Below are 16,170 nucleotides of genomic sequence, written 5' to 3' on the forward strand. Positions count from 1 at the left end.
AAGAGTGGACATTACTGCAGACCTTATAGAAATAAAAACGATTATAAGAGAATAATATGAATAACTGTATGGTAACAAATTAGATAGCCTAGATGAAATAGACAAATTTCTATAAACAAACAGATTACCAAGACTGACTTAAGAAGAAATAGAAAATCTAAGAGGACCTTTAACAAGTAAAGAGATTGAATCAGTAATCAAAAACCTTCTGGCAAAGAAAAGTCCAGGACCAGATGGCCTCACTGGTGAATTCTACCAAATATTTAAAGAATAATTAATGTCAATATTTCTCAAACACTTCCCCAAAAAAGAAGAGGAGAAAACACTTTCTAATTCATCCTATGAGGCCGGCATTACCTTTACCAAAGCCAAAGATATCATACACACACACACATGCACGCACACACAAACTATGGACCATTATCCCTTATAAGCATTGATGTAAAAACCCTCAACAAAATATTAACAAACTGAATCCAGCTGCATATTAAAAGGATTATACACCAAGACTAATTGGAATTTATTTCAGGAATGTAAGAGTGATTCAACATATGAAAATCAATCAATGCAATATGCTACATTAATATAATTAAGGAAAAAAGACACATGATCATCTCAATTAATACAGAAAAAAACATTTAACAAAATCCAACACTGTTTCACACATAAGAGTCTAAAAATAGAAGGGAAATTCCTCACCTTGATAAAGGGCATTTGAGAAGCCCACATCTAACATTCTATTCAAGAATGGAAGGGACTTCCCTGGTGGTGCAGTGGTTAAGAATCCACCTGCCAATGCAGGGGACACGGGTTGCAGGGGACACGGGTTCGATCTCTGATCTCAGAAGATCCCACATGCCGTGGAACAACAAAGCCTGTGCACCACAACTACTGAGCCTGTGCTCTAGAGCCCGTGAGCCACAACTACTGAGCCCGTGTGCCACAACTACTGAAGCCTGCATGCCTAGGGCCCGTGCTCCACAACAAGAGAAGCCACTGCAATGAGAAGCCTGCCTACTGCAATGAACAGTAACCCCAGCTCACTGCAACTAGAGAAAGCCCACCCACAGCAACAAAGACCCAATGCAGCCAAAAATAAATAAATAAATAAATAGATTTTTAAAAAAAAGAATGAAAGACTGAAAGCCTTCCACATAAGGCCAGGAACAAGATAACAATACCTACTTTCATCACTTCTATTTAACATTGTACTGGAAGTTCTAGTTACAGCAATTAGACAAGAAAAAGAATAAAAGGTATCTTAATTGGAAAGGAAAAAGTGAAACTCTTCCTATTCACAGGTGACGTGATCTTATAGATAGAAAATTCTAAAGAGTCCACAAAAATAGATTGGTGCTCCTCTTGCAAGAGCACCGAAATCACAACCAACTGCTGAACAGCATTGACAGGAGGATGCTGGAACCCACCAAAAAAGATACCCTACATCCAAAGACAAAGGAGAAGCTGCACTGAGACAGTGGGAGGGGCACAATCACGATAAAATCAAATCCCATACCTGCTAGGTGGGCGATCCACAAACTGGAGAACAATTATACCACAAAAGTTCTCCCACTGGAGAGAAGGTTCTGAGCCCAATGTCAGGCTTCTGAGCCTGGGGGTCTGGCAATGGGACTAGGAATCCCCAGGCAATCTGACTTTGAAGATCAGTGGGATTTGATTTCAGGACTTCCAAAGGACTGGGGGAAACAGAGACTCCACTCTTGGAGGTCACACACAAAGTCTTGTGTGCATGAGGACCTGGCTAAAGGAGCAGTGACCCCATAGGAGACTGAACCAAACCTACCTGCTAGTGTTGGAGGGTCTCCTGCAGAGACAGTGGGCAGCTGTGGTTCACTACAGGGACAAGGTCACTGGCAGCAGCAGTTCTGGGAAGTACCCACTGGCGTGAGCCCTCCCAGAGACTGCCACTAGACCCACCATATAGCCTGTAGGCTCCAGTGCTGGGTCACCTCAGGCCAAAAACAGGGAGGGAACACAGCCCCACCCATCAGCAGACAAGTGGATTAAAGTTTTACTGAGCACAGGCTCTGCCCACCAGAGCAAGACCCAGTTCTACCCACCTCCAGTCCCTCCTATCAGGAAGCTTGCATAAGCCTCTTGGATAGTCTCATCCATCAGAAGGCAGACAGCAGAAGCAAGAAGCAAACCTACAGTCTGCAGAAAAAAAACCATAGTCACAGAAAGATAGACAAACTGAAAAGGCAGAGGACTATGTCCCAGATGAAGGAACAAGATAAAACCCCAGAAAAACAACAAAATGAAGTGGAGCTAGGCAACCTCCCAGAAAAAGAATTCAGAATAATGATAATGAAGATGATCAAGGATCCTAGAAAAAGAATGGAGGCAAAGATTGAGAAGATGCAAGATATATTTAACAAAGACCAAGAAGAACTAAAGAACAGAGATGAAAAATATAACAACTGAAGTGTAAACTATACTAGAAGGAATCAATAGCAGAATAACTGAGGCAGAAGAACTATCATTATTCTGAATTCTTTTTCAGGTAGACTGCCTATTTCCTCTTCACTTGTTTGATCTGGTGGTTTTTACCTTGCTCCTTCATCTGCTGTGTGTTTCTTTGTCTTCTCATTTTGCTTCACTTACTGTGTTTGGGGTCTGCTTTTCACAGGCTGCAAGTCCGTAGTTCCCATTGTTTTTGGTGTCTGCCCCCAGTGGCCCAGTGGTTAAGATTGGTTCAGTGGGTTGTGTAGGCTTCCTGGTGGAGGGGACTAGTGCTTGTGTTCTGGTGGATGAGGCTGGATCTAGTCTTTCTGGTGCTGTGTTTTGGGGTGCCTGTGACCTTATTATGATTTTAGGCAGCCTCTCTGCTAATGGATGGGGTTGTGTTCCTGTCTTGGTAGTTGTTTGGCATAGGGTGTCCAGCACTGTATCTTGCTCATCATTGAGTGGAGCTGGGTCTTAGTGTTGAGATGGAGATCTCCGGGAGAGCTTTTGCCATTTGATATTACATGGAGCTGGGAGGTCTCTGGTGGACCAATTGTCCTGAACTCAGTTCTCCCACCTCAGAGGCACAGGCCTGACATACGGATGGAGCACCAAGACCCTGCCAGCCACATGGCTCAGAAGAAAAGGGCAAAAAAAAAAAAAAAAAAAAAGAAAAAGAAAAAAGAAAAAAAAGAAAAGTTATTAAAATTAAAAATAATTATTAAAAATAAAAAAGTAATAAAAAAAGAAGAAAGAAAGAAGAGAACAACAAAAACAAATCCACCAATGACAACAAGTGTTAAAAAACTATATTAAAAAAAACAACAACAAAATAACGGACAGACAGAACCCTAGGACAAATGGTAAAAGCAAAACTATACAGAGGAAGTCACACAAAGAAACATACACATACACATTCACAAAAAGAGAAAAAGGAAAAAATCTATCTATCTATCTATCTATCTATCTATAAAAGGAGGAAGAGAGCAACCAAATCAATAAACAAATCTTCCAATGATAATAAACTCTAAATACTAAACTAAGATAAACACAAAGCCAGGATCAAATTAGATGCAGAAAGCAAACCCCAAGTCTACAGTTGCTCCCCAAATCCACCGCCTCAATTTTGGGATGATTTGTTGTCTATTCAGGTATTCCACAGATGCAGGGTACATCAAGTTGACTGTGGAGATATAATCCACTGCTCCTGAGGCGGCTGGAAGAAATTTCCCTTTCTCTTCTTTGTTCGCACAGCTCCTGGGGTTCAGCTTTGGATTTGGCTCCGCCTCTGTGTGTAGGTCACCTGAGGGTGTCTGTTCTTTGCTCAGACAGGATGGGGTTACAGTAGCAGCTGATTAGGGGGCTCTGGCTCACCCAGGGCAGGGGGAGGGAGGGTACGGAATGCCAGGTGAGCCTGCAGCGGCAGAGGCCAGCGTGACGTTGCAACAGCCTGAGGCGCACCGTGTGTTCTGGGGAAGTTATCCCTGGATCACGGGACCCTGGCCTGGCGGGCTGCACAGACTCCAGGGAGAGGAGGTGTGGATAGTGATCTGCTTGCACACAGGCTTCTTGGTGGCTGCAGCAGCAGCCTTAGCATCTCATGCCTGTCTCTGGTGTCTGTGTTGATAGCTCGCACCTGTCTCTGGAGCTCATTTAGGGGGTGCTGTGAATCCCCTGCCCTCATGCACCCCTAAACAATGGTCTCTTACCTCTTAGTCAGGTCCAGACTTTTCCCGGACTCCTTCCCTGCTAGCTGTGGAGCACTAGCTCCCTTCAGGCTGTGTTCATGCAGCCAACCCCAGTCCTCTCCCTGGGACCCGACCTCCAAAGCCCGAGCCTCAGCTCCCAACCTCCACCCACCCCGGCTGGTAAGCAGACAAGCCTGTCAGGCTGGTGAGTGCTGGTTGGCACTGATTCTCTGTGTGGGAATCTCTCCACTTTGCCCTCTGCACCCCTGTTGCTGTGCTCTCCTCTATGGCTCTGCAGCTTCCACCCCGCCCCGCCCATCCCCCATCTCCACCAGTGAAGGGGCTTCCTAGTGTGTGGAAACTTTTCTTCCTTCACAGCTCCCTCCCAGAGGTGCAGGTCCCTTCCCTATTCTTTTATCTCTGTTTTTTCTTTTTTCTTTTGCCCTACCCAGGTACGTGGGGAGTTTCTTGCCTTTTGGGAAGTCTAAGGTCTTCTGCCAGTGTCAGTAGGTGTTCTGTAGGAGTTGTTCCACATATAGATGTATTTCTGATGTATTTGTGGGGAGGAAGGTGATCTCCACGTCTTACTCCTCCACCATCTTGAAGGTCTCTCTGGCATGATATATTTAAAATGATGGAAGGGAAGAACCTACAGCCAAGAATACTCTACCCAGCAAGACTCTCATTCAGATTTGGACAAGAAGTCAAAACCTTTACAGACAAGCAAAAGCTAAGAGAATTCGGCACCACCAGACCAGCCTTGCAACAAATGTTAAAGAAACTCCTCTACGCAGGAAAGAGACTAGCAACTTAAAACAAACAAAAACAATAACCACAAAATAAACTTGCACATATATAGACTGATATATCAAAACCTCATGGGAACAGCAAACCCAAAAACTGCAACAGATACCCACACACAAAAGAAAAAGCAACCCAAACACAACACTAAAGACAGTCATCAAATCACAAGAGAAAAGAGCAAAAGAGGAAGGGAAGAAAAAAGACCAACAAAAACAAACCCAAAACAACTAAGAAAATGGCAATACGAATGCACATATATATATATATATATATATTTTTTTTTCTTTGTGGTACACAAACCTCTCACTGTCGTGGCCTCTCCTGCTGCAGAGCACAGTCTGCAGACGTGCAGGCTCAGTGGCCACGGCTCACGGGCCCAGCCACTCTGCGGCATGTGGGATCTTCCCGGACCGGGGCATGAACCCATATCCCCTGCATTGGCAGGAGGACTCTCAACCACTGCACCACCAGGGAAGCCCACGAATGCACATATTGATAATTATCTTAAATGTAAATGGATTAAATATGCCAACCAAAAGACATAGACTGGCTGAATGGATACAAAAACAAGACTTGTATACATGCTGTCTACAAGGGACCCACCTCAGACCTAGGGACACATACAGACTGAAAGTGAGGGGATGGAAGAAAGTATTCAATGCAAATGGAAACCAAAATAAAGCTGGAGTAGCAATACTCATATCAGACAAAATAGATTTTAAAATAAAGACTGTTATAAGAGATAAAGAAGGACACTACACAATGATCAAGGGATCAGTCCAAGAAGAAGATATAACAATTGTAAATATATATGCACCCAACATAGGAGCACCTCAATATATAAGGCAAGTACTAACAGCCATAAAGGGAGAAATCAACAGTAACACGATAATAATGGAGGACTCTAACACCCCACTTTCATCAATGGACAGATCATCCAGACAGAAAATCAATAAGGAAATACAGGCCTTAAATGACACATTAGACCAAATGAACTTAATTTATATTTATAGGGCATTCCATCCAAAAGCAGCAGAATACATATTCTTCTCAAGTGTACATGGAACCTTCTCCAGGACTGACCACATGCTGGGTCACAAGGCAAGCCTCAGTAAATTTAAGAATATTGAAATCATATCAAGCATCTTTTCTGATCACAACGTTATGAGATTAAAAATAAACCACAGGAAAAAAACTATAAAAAACACAAATATGTGGAGGCTAAAACATATGCTACTAAAGAACAAATGGGGGCTTCCTTGGTGGCGCAGTGGTTGAGAGTCTGCCTGCCGTTGCAGGGGACATGGGTTCATGCCCCGGTCCGGGAAGATCCCACATGCTGTGGAGCAACTAGGTCCATGAGCCATGGCTGCTGAGCCTGCAAGTCTGGAGCCTGTGCTCTGCAACAGGAGAGGCCACAACAGTGAGAGGCCCGTGTACCACACACACACACACAAAAGAACAAATGGATCATTAAATAAATTAAAGAGGAAATTAAAAAATACCTAGAGACAAATGAAAATGAAAGCACAATGATTCAAAACCTATGGGATACCTCAAAAGCCGTTCTAAAAGGGGTGTTTATAGCAATACAATCTTACCTCAGGAAACAATAAAAATCTCAAATGAGCAACCTAACCTTACGCCTAAAGCTATTAGAGAAAGAAGAAGAACAACAACAACAAAAAAAAAACCCCAAAGTTAGTAGGAGGAAAGAAATCATAAAGATCAGAGCAGAAATAAACAAACAGAGACAAGGAAAACAGTAGCAAAGATCAATGAAACTAAAAGCTGGTTCCTTGAAAAGATAAACAAAATTGATAAACGTGTAGCCAGGCTCATCAAGAAGAAAAGGGAGAGGATTCAAAACAATAATATTTGAAATGAAAAAGGAGGAGTTACAAATGACACCACAGAAATACAAAGGATCATAAGAGACTACTACAAGCAACTGTATGCCAATAAAATGGACAACCTGGAAGAAATGGGCAAATTCTTAGAAAGGAACAGTCACCCAAGAATGAACCAGGAAGAAATAGAGAATATGAACAGACCAATCACAAGTACTGAAATGGAAACTGTGATTTAAAAACTCTCAAAGAGCAAAAGTCCAGGACCTGATGGCTTCACAGGCGAATTCAATCAAACATTGAGGGAAGAGCTCACACCTATCCTTCTGAAACTGTTGTGAAAAATTGCAGAGGAAGGAAAATTCCCAAACTCATTCTATGAGGCCACCATCACCCTGACACAAGACAAAGATACCACAAAAAAGGAAAATTACAGGCCAATATCACTGATGAACATAGACTCAAAAATCCTCAATAAAATACTAGCAATCTGAATCCAACAGTACATTAAAAGGATCATGATCAAGTGGGATTTATCCCAGGAGTGCAAAGATTTTTCAATATCCACAAATCAACCAGTGTGATACACCACATCAACAAATTGAAGAAAAACACCATGTGATCATCTCAATAGATGCAGAAAAATATTTTGACAAATTCAGCACCCATTTATAATAAAAAATTCCCAGAAAGTAGGCGAAGAGGGAACATACCGCAACATAATAAAGGCCATATATGACAAAACTATAGCTAACATCATACTCACTGGTGAAAAGCTGAAAGCATTTCCTCTAAGATCAGGAAAAAGACAAGGATGTCCAGTCTCACCACTTTCATTCAGCATAGTTTTGGAAGTCCTAGCCATGGCAATCAGAGAAGAAAAAGAAATAAAACTAATCCAAATTGGCAAAGAAGAAGTAAAACTGTCTCTGTTTGCAGATGACATGATACCATACATAGAGAATCGTAAATATGTTACCAGAAAACTACTAGAGATAATCAATGAATTCCGTAAAGTTGCACAATGTAAAATTAATACACAGAAACCTGCTGCATTTCTATATACTAACAATGAAATTCAGAAAGAGAAATTTAAGAAACAATCCCATTTACCACCACATGAAAAAGAATAAAATACCTAGGAATATACCTACCTAAGGAGAGAAAAGACCTGTACTTTGAAAACTGTAAGATACTGATGAAAGAAATCGAAGATGACACAAACAGATGGAAAGATATACCATGTTCTTGGATTGGAGGAATCAGTACTGTTAAAATGACAATACTACCCAAGGCAATCTACAGATTCAATGCAATTCCTATCAAATTACCAATGGCAAGTTTCACAGAACTGGAACAAAGAAAAATCTTAATTTGTATGGAAACACAAAAGACCCCAAATATCCAAAACAATCTTGAGAAAGAAAACTAGAGCTGGAAGAATCAGGCTCCCTGACCTCAGACTATACTACAAAGCTACAGTCATCAAAAGAGTATGCTGCTGGCACAAAAATAGAAATATAGATCAATGGAACAGGATGGAAAGCCCAGAAATAAACCCACACACCTATGGTCAATTAATCTATGACAAAGGAGGCAAGACTACACAATGGTGGAAAGACAGTTTCTTCAACAAACAGTGTTGGGAAAACTGGACAGCTACATGTGAAAAAATGAAATCAGATAATTCTTTAACACCATACACAAAAATAAACTCAAAATGGATTAAAGACCTAACCTATAAAACTCCTAGAGGAAAACATAGGCAGAACACTCTCTGACATAAATCACAGCAATATCTTTTTTGATCCATCTCTCAGAATAATGGAAATAAAAACAAAAATAAATGAATGGGACCTAATTAAACTTAAAAGATTTTGCACAGAAAAGGGAACCATAAACAAAATGAAAATACAACCCACATATTGGGAGAAAATATTTACAAATGATGTGACCAACAAGGGATTAGTCTCCAAAATTTACAAACAGCTCACGAGGCTTAATATCATCAAAACAAACAACCCAATTTAAAAAAATGTGCAGAAGACCTAAATAGACATTTCTCCAAAGAAGACATACAGATGGCCAACAGGCACATGAAAAGATGCTCAACATTGCTAATTATTAGAGAAATGCAAATCAAAACTACAAGACATCACCTCACACCAGTCAAAACGGCTATCATCAAAAAATCCACAAACAATAAATGCTGGAGAGGGTGTGTAGAGAAGGGGACCCTCTTGCACTGTTGGTGGGAATGTAAACTGGTACAGCCACTGTGAAGAACAGTATGGAAGTTCCTTAAAAAACTAAAAATACAGCTACCATATGACTCTGCAATCCCACTCCTGGGGATATATCCAGAGAAAAACATGGTCTGAAAGGATACATGTACCCCAATGTTCATTGAGGCACTGTTTACAATAGCTAAGATATGGAAGCAACCTAAATGTCCATCAACAGAGCAATGGATAAAGAAGATGTGGTATATATATACGATGGAATATTACTCAACCATTAAAAAGAATGAAATAATGCCATTTGCAGCAAAATAGATGGACCTAGAGAATGTCATACAGAGTGAAGTAAGTCAGACAGAGGAAGAAAAATATTGTATGATATCCCTTATATGCAGAATCTAAACAGAAATGATACAAATGGACTTATTTACAAAACAGAAACAGACTCACAGACTTAGAAAATGAACTTATGGTTACTGGGGGGAAGGATCAGGGGAAGGGATAGTCAGGGAGTTTGGGATCGACATGTTCACACTGCTATATTAAAAATGGATAACCAACAAGGACCTACTGTATTACACAGGGAACTCTGCTCAATGTTATGTGGCAGCCTGGATGCGAGGAAAGTTTGGGTGAGAATGGTTACATGTATATGTATGGCTGACTGAGTCCCTTTGCTGTGCACCTGAACCTATCACAACACTGTTAATCAGCTACACTTCAATATAAAACAAAAAGTATATATAAAAAAAAAGAGTCCACAAAATATCTATCAGAGCTAATAAATGAATTAAGCAAAGTTGTAGCATAGAAGATCAATTTACAAAACTTTACAATTACAACACGTATTTTTACAATTGTAAATTTACAATTGTAGAGTTTAAATTTGTATTTTACAAATACACATTGTATTTTTATTATTTTAATTAATTAATTAATTAATTTTTTACACATTGTATTTTTAAACACTAGCAATGAACAATCTGAAAAGGAAATTAGGAGAACAATTCCATATATAATAACATCTAAAATAATTAAATATCTATGAATAATTTAGCCAAGGAGACTCAAGACTTATATGCTGAAAACTATGAAACGTTTTGAAAGAAATTAAAGAATACCTAAATAAATGGAACGACATCCTATGTTCATGGATTGTAGGATTTAAGATTAAGTATTTGGCAATACTACCCAAAGCAAGTTACAGATTCAGTTCAATCTCTATCAAAATTCCAACGACTTTTGTGACTTTCTTTTTCATATATAGAAAAGCCATTCTTCAAATTCATATGGGATTGTAAGGGACCCCAAATAGCCAAAACTATATTGAAAAATAAAAACAAATTGAAGAACTCGCACTTCCCAATTTAGAAATTTTCACAGCTACATTAATCACATGCCAGTGCATTGCTGGTATCAGGATAGACATATAGATGTCTATATGGAATTGAATTGAGAGTCCATAAATAAACCCATACATTTATGGACAATTAATTTTTGACAAGAATGCCAAGATCTTTCAATGGGGAAAGAATGTTTGCTTCAACAAATAGTGCTGGGACAACCGGATGTCTATAAACAAAAGAATGAAGTTGAACACCTCCCTCACACCTATACAAAAATCAACTCAAAATGTTTCAATAACTAAATATGAAAGCAAAACATTATGAAACTCTTAGAAGAAAACATAGGTGTAAATTTACATGATCTTGGATTTGGCAATGAATTCTTAGATATCACAACAAAAGTGTGAGCAGGAGAAGAAAAAATAGATAAATTAGACTTCATCAAAATTAAAAACTTTTGTGCATCAAAGGACATTATCAGGTAATGAAAATAAAACTTACAGAATAGGAGAAAATATTTTTAAATCATATATCTGATAAGGGTCTAGTATTCAACGTAGTTAAAGAGCTCTTATAGCTCAAAAAAAAGAAAGACAAATAATCCAATCAAAAAGGGACAAAGGACTTGAATAGACATTTCTCCAAAGAAAATATACAAATGGCCAATAAGCACATGAAAAGATGCTCAATATCATTTGTTGTTAGGGAAATGCAAATCAAAACCACAATACACTTTACATGTATTAAGATGGTGATTAATAATGATAACAACAATAATAATAGTAAATAATTGGAAAATAAGTTTTGGTAAGGATGTGGAGAAATTAGAACCCTTACACATTGCTGGTGGGATTGTAAACTGGTACAGCCACTGTGGAAAAAACTATTTAGTGATCCCTCAAAAAATTAAGTACAACATTACCATATGATCCAGCAATTTCTTTCCTGGTTATATACCCAGAAGAATTGAAAACAATACTTGTACAAAAATCTTCATAATAGAACTATTTGCAAAAGCCAAAAGGTGGAAACAACACAAATGTCCATCAGTAGATGAGTGGATAAATAAATATGGTACACACATACAATGGAATATTATTCAGCAATAAAGAGGAACAAAGTACTGATACATGGTACAATATGAATAAACATTGAAAACATTGTACTAAGTGAAAGAAGTCAGACATAAAAAGTCACATGTTGCATGACTTCATTTATAGGAAATATTCAGAATAGGTAAACCCATTGAGCCAGAAAGCAGATTGGTGTTTGAAGAGGGATAGGGTGAAGGAGAAATGAGAAGTGATTGTTTAATGGGTACAAGGTTTCCTTTTGGGGTGACTAAATGTTTTGGAGCAATAGAAGTGGTGGTTGCCCAACATTGTGAATTTACTAAATGTCACTGAATTGTACATTTTAATATTATTATTTTGTTTTGTGAATTTCACTTTAATGAAAAAAAAGAAAGACAAAAATTTTCTGTGCACATGGAGACACAACTGAGGCTAGATCTGTAGTGGGAGACTGAAAACTGGGAGGTGTGGAAGGCTGGTAGTCCAGTGGGCACAGACCACAGATTCTGAGAGGTGGAAAGACACAGTTGTCCTTGAGGATAGTGACAAAATATAAACAACTCTCTGCCTGTGGTGAGCAACAATAAACATTTGAAGGTGTGGATGGTTAGTAAAGTAGATAATGCTGCTCAGGGGAAGGGGAGTCATTGGATTAAAATCTCTTAGCAGAAGAGCCTGTAAGTTTTTGACTCAAAACGTCAGAATCATTTGGTTGGCCCATGTGTATTGGCTGTACATATATTTCCTACCACTGTTCTCTCTTCAGCATCAGAATACCTGTATCTGCTTCCTGCAAACACACTTGAAGAATTTGTTCTTATTTCTCCATCCCTCCAACTCCACTGTGACTAAAGTCTCATGAGTGTGGTTCATGAAGCAGCATTGCGGTTGCCTGGGAGCTTGTTATAAATGCAGAATCTTAGTCTCCATTCCAGAATCAGCATTATAATAAGATTTCCTAATAATTTGTATGCATATTGACATTTGATAAGTAAGTTCCCACCTATAAAGAATAAAACGGAGAAGCAAATGAGATTCATTTCCTCCAGGGCATGATAATGTCTGATTTCAGTTATACCAATTGGGATTATTCTTAACATGGTTTATCTTTTCAGATACATTTCTTAAAAGGAGCAAGTTATGGTGTCCAGCCCCTTGAAAGAATGTAGGCTGGCATGAGTCATCTTCCTTCATGCTTGTTTTCGAGATTGATTTTATTTGTGCCATACTCTTGTCACAGTAGTTTTCTTTCCCTTCCTTAATCACTCCAAACTCTTCCCTAAACCAGGGCCTTTGCACATGTAATTCCCACTGCTTTGAATGCTTCTTCATTAGACTCCTCCCCTGTTTGACTTCTCACACTCCTTAAATATCAGAGGAGATGCTACCTTTCCAGAAAATCCATTCCATATCACCTCATCCAAAGCAGATCCTCTTGTTTTTCTCTGCAATTGTACTGAAACCAAGAAGGACACTATGGGGACTCCTGGGCATGGAAGGCTTTATGTCCCCCATTTCTTGTTTGTAGGGAATAGACTCCAGCCTCCATGACCTTCCCTGAGTTCCTAAGGGCGGATTAGAATAGTTGCTAATCAAGGAAGAGAGGGGATGCAGAGACGAGAGAGGAGCAGCCAAGAAACAATAGTGCAACCTTGGGGCAGGGTCCTGGTTCCGCCTCAAGGGTTAAACAGCAATATCTTTGAGCTCTTCTACAGAACTAAAAGCCCCAAAATGGAATATATCAGCATTCTTCATTCCAGATTAAAGGAACCAGAGAAGCTCTTCAAGAAGACCACCTGAGGCCAGATTAAAGGAACCATAGAAACTCATCAGATTACCTGAGACCAAATTGAAGGAGTGCAGGTCCTGCACACACCCTAATCTTATCAGCAACCCCAACCTTGAACGGTTGCTATAAAACTCCTCACCAGGGCTTCCCTGGTGGTGCAGTGGTTGGGAGTCCGCCTGCCGATGCAGGGGACACGGGATCGTGCCCCAGTCCGGGAGGGTCCCACCTGCCGCCGAGCGGCTGGGCCCGTGGGCCATGGCTGCTGGGCCTGCGCGTCCGGAGCCTGTGCTCCACGGCGGGAGAGGCCACAGCAGTGAGAGGCCCACATACCACAAAAAAAACCCCAAAAAACTCCTCACCAAATGGTCCCAGGTTGGGACACACAGTTTTTAAGGACAGGAGCCTGCTGTGTCTCCCTTGTCTGGCAAAGCAATAAAGCTACACTTTTCTATTTCACCTAAAACTCTGTCTCTGAGATTCAATTCAGCACCAGTGTACAGAAGCCAAGTTTTCGGCATCAATACCCTGCTTATTTTCTTCCTAGTATCACAGTTTATAATTATATATACATTTATGTGAATATATAACTGTGTATAAACTAACTAGCAGAGTACAGTGGTTATGAATACAGACTCTGGAGCCAGGTTCCCTGATTTCTAACCCTGGAAATCACTGCTTTCCTCCTGGGCTTCAGAACACCTGCAAAACACATTCAAGTATGTTTCTTTTCTGCACCATCCCCACTTCCCCCATAACAGTGTGACATTAAGCAAGATACTTAAGTGATGTATGCCTTCTTTACTCTTCCTTAAAGTGAGGATACTGTATATTTCATAGGGCCCTATGAGAAGTATTGTTGGGAATGAGGAGAAGCAGGGGAATTTTAACCTGAGGACGTTCAGAACATTTAATTCTAGAGATGGGTTCAATTTTGCAAGTAGGCAAAGACACGGGTCTCTGCTCCCATGCTGGGGAGTGGCTCTTGAATGTGTAAGTAAATTCTCTCTCTTTCTACATCTTATACTTATTTCCCAAGTTTCTGTCCTTACACTTTTCTCCTTAACTTCATTTATTACTTCTATGCTGTGACTTCTAAGCTTCCAGCCTCAGCTCTACCTCCAATCCTAAATTTCCAGCTGCTTTCAGGAAATCTTCTCATGGATATCACACTAACATCTTAAAATTAGTAGCTCCAAAATAGAAATCACCTTCTCTTTATGGTTGCTCCCTCATCCCGGCAACTTTGTAACCTTCTTTGGCTACTCTGAAATTTCACCCCCCCCACCAACATTTCATATCTCCTTTCCCTGCTTGATTTATTTCCTTCTTATCATTTATCACTATCAAATATACTATTTCACTTATTTATCTTGTTTATAGTTTGTCTCCCTTGCTAAAAAGTTAACTCCACGAGAGCAGGAATTTTTGCCTCCTTTGTTCATGGTGTATCCCCAGGAACTAGAACAGTGCCAGGCATCCAGTAGGTGCTCAATGAATATTTATTGGATGACAGTGAATTCTCTTCCCCCCTAATTCCCATTGCCAGTTAATCTAGTTAATTCTACATCTATGATGATTTTTGCTTCTGTCCTTCTTCCTCTTGTGCTGCTACTGTGTTTATTCAACTGTCACTGTTCCTCAAAAATATTGCAAGAGCTTGCCACCTGCTGTCTAATGAAATTTGGGCAAGTTATTCAAAAAGGGGATAATAATAGTATAGACTCATAGAACTATCATAAGGCTTATGTATATGATGTATGTACAATATTTGACTCAGTTCCTGGAACAGTATGAGCCCTCAATGAATATTAACTATTTTTATCTGCTACCCTGGGCTAGTTCTGGGCTAGCTTTCCTGTTTTGTCTTCTGCCCCATCCTATACTTTGGCCCCAGCTGACCACTTGTGGTTCTCCAAACCTGACATGAACCTTCATGCTTTCCATGGAATGGACAGCAGGGAATGAGAAGCAGGCAGGATCAGATAATTCCTTTCTGTCTGCCAAATTGGGTGCTGCTGGACTAGATAGCCCCTGATTTGCATCAAAGGAAAGGAAAGCTGGAGAACGCTTTTTATCACAGTAAGCAAAAACTGAGAGGACTATTTCTAGTGTTTTAGTTGGGTTCAGAAATTTCGGCTAAGCCCAACCATAGAGTTTCAATATTTCCAATGAAGATCGTGAGGCTCAGGAGGAACGTGTAACCTACCTGTGATACCTCAGTAAGTAAGAAGGCCTCTTTTCTTAACTTTAGGTCTCTTTATATCACAACATGCTGGTCATAAAACCCAAAGAGTCTTGTCTCATAAAACACATTTACCATGCCCCAGCAGATAATTCACTTAAATGAAAACACAGTTGAAGCTTTTAACTCTGAACCATCTCAGGCCATAAGCTTTTAGGTTGAGAGGAAACGGCAGTTTATCAGGCACCACTGTGAGCCCCACCAGATCCCTTGGCAGAGAGACAGACAGACACCTATAAATAGGTGATTTAGATTGAGCAAGCTGCACAAAACCAGGAGTGACTCATGACTACATGGGTCCGCTTCAGCATTTACCTGGGCCAAGGCAGGAGACAAGCGTGAGAGACTGGAGCAGCCAGATCATGCTCTTAGCAGTGGAGAATGGTGCTGGAGACCTCAAGGCAGTCAATGTTCTTGGCATTCTCTCATAGACTGAAAGTGCTTCTACTGAAACTGCCCTCTTCCTCTCAGAGGCGTGGCAAGGCTTTCTTCCCCTATACAAAGAGTTCCATTTTTATTTTATTACTCTATTTATTTCTTTTCTGAGCAAAGTGCAAAAATATTGTGTGTGATGTGAATTGGAATTTTCACTATCTATATCCTTTTTTCTTTCTTTTATATGGTAGTAAAACAACCTAAATTACATATTGTGGTTATGCAACCTAAAATTAA

The 16,170-nt window shown here is 39.9% G+C and overlaps 1 protein-coding gene across 1 annotated transcript in view; it reads right to left on the bottom strand.

Moving 5' to 3' along the window:
• Positions 1-15,919, bottom strand: part of SLAMF6 (SLAM family member 6) — a 29,665-nt gene extending 13,746 nt beyond the window's left edge. The window contains exon 1 of the mRNA XM_065898777.1: positions 15,814-15,919. Within this exon, the coding sequence (XP_065754849.1) occupies positions 15,814-15,919 (106 nt within the window). The remainder of the gene's footprint in view (positions 1-15,813) is intronic.
• Positions 15,920-16,170: the final 251 nt, after the last annotated feature.

The sequence above is a fragment of the Phocoena phocoena genome, chromosome 1, assembly GCF_963924675.1.
Source record: "Phocoena phocoena chromosome 1, mPhoPho1.1, whole genome shotgun sequence".
NCBI classification, from domain to species: Eukaryota; Metazoa; Chordata; class Mammalia; order Artiodactyla; family Phocoenidae; genus Phocoena; species Phocoena phocoena.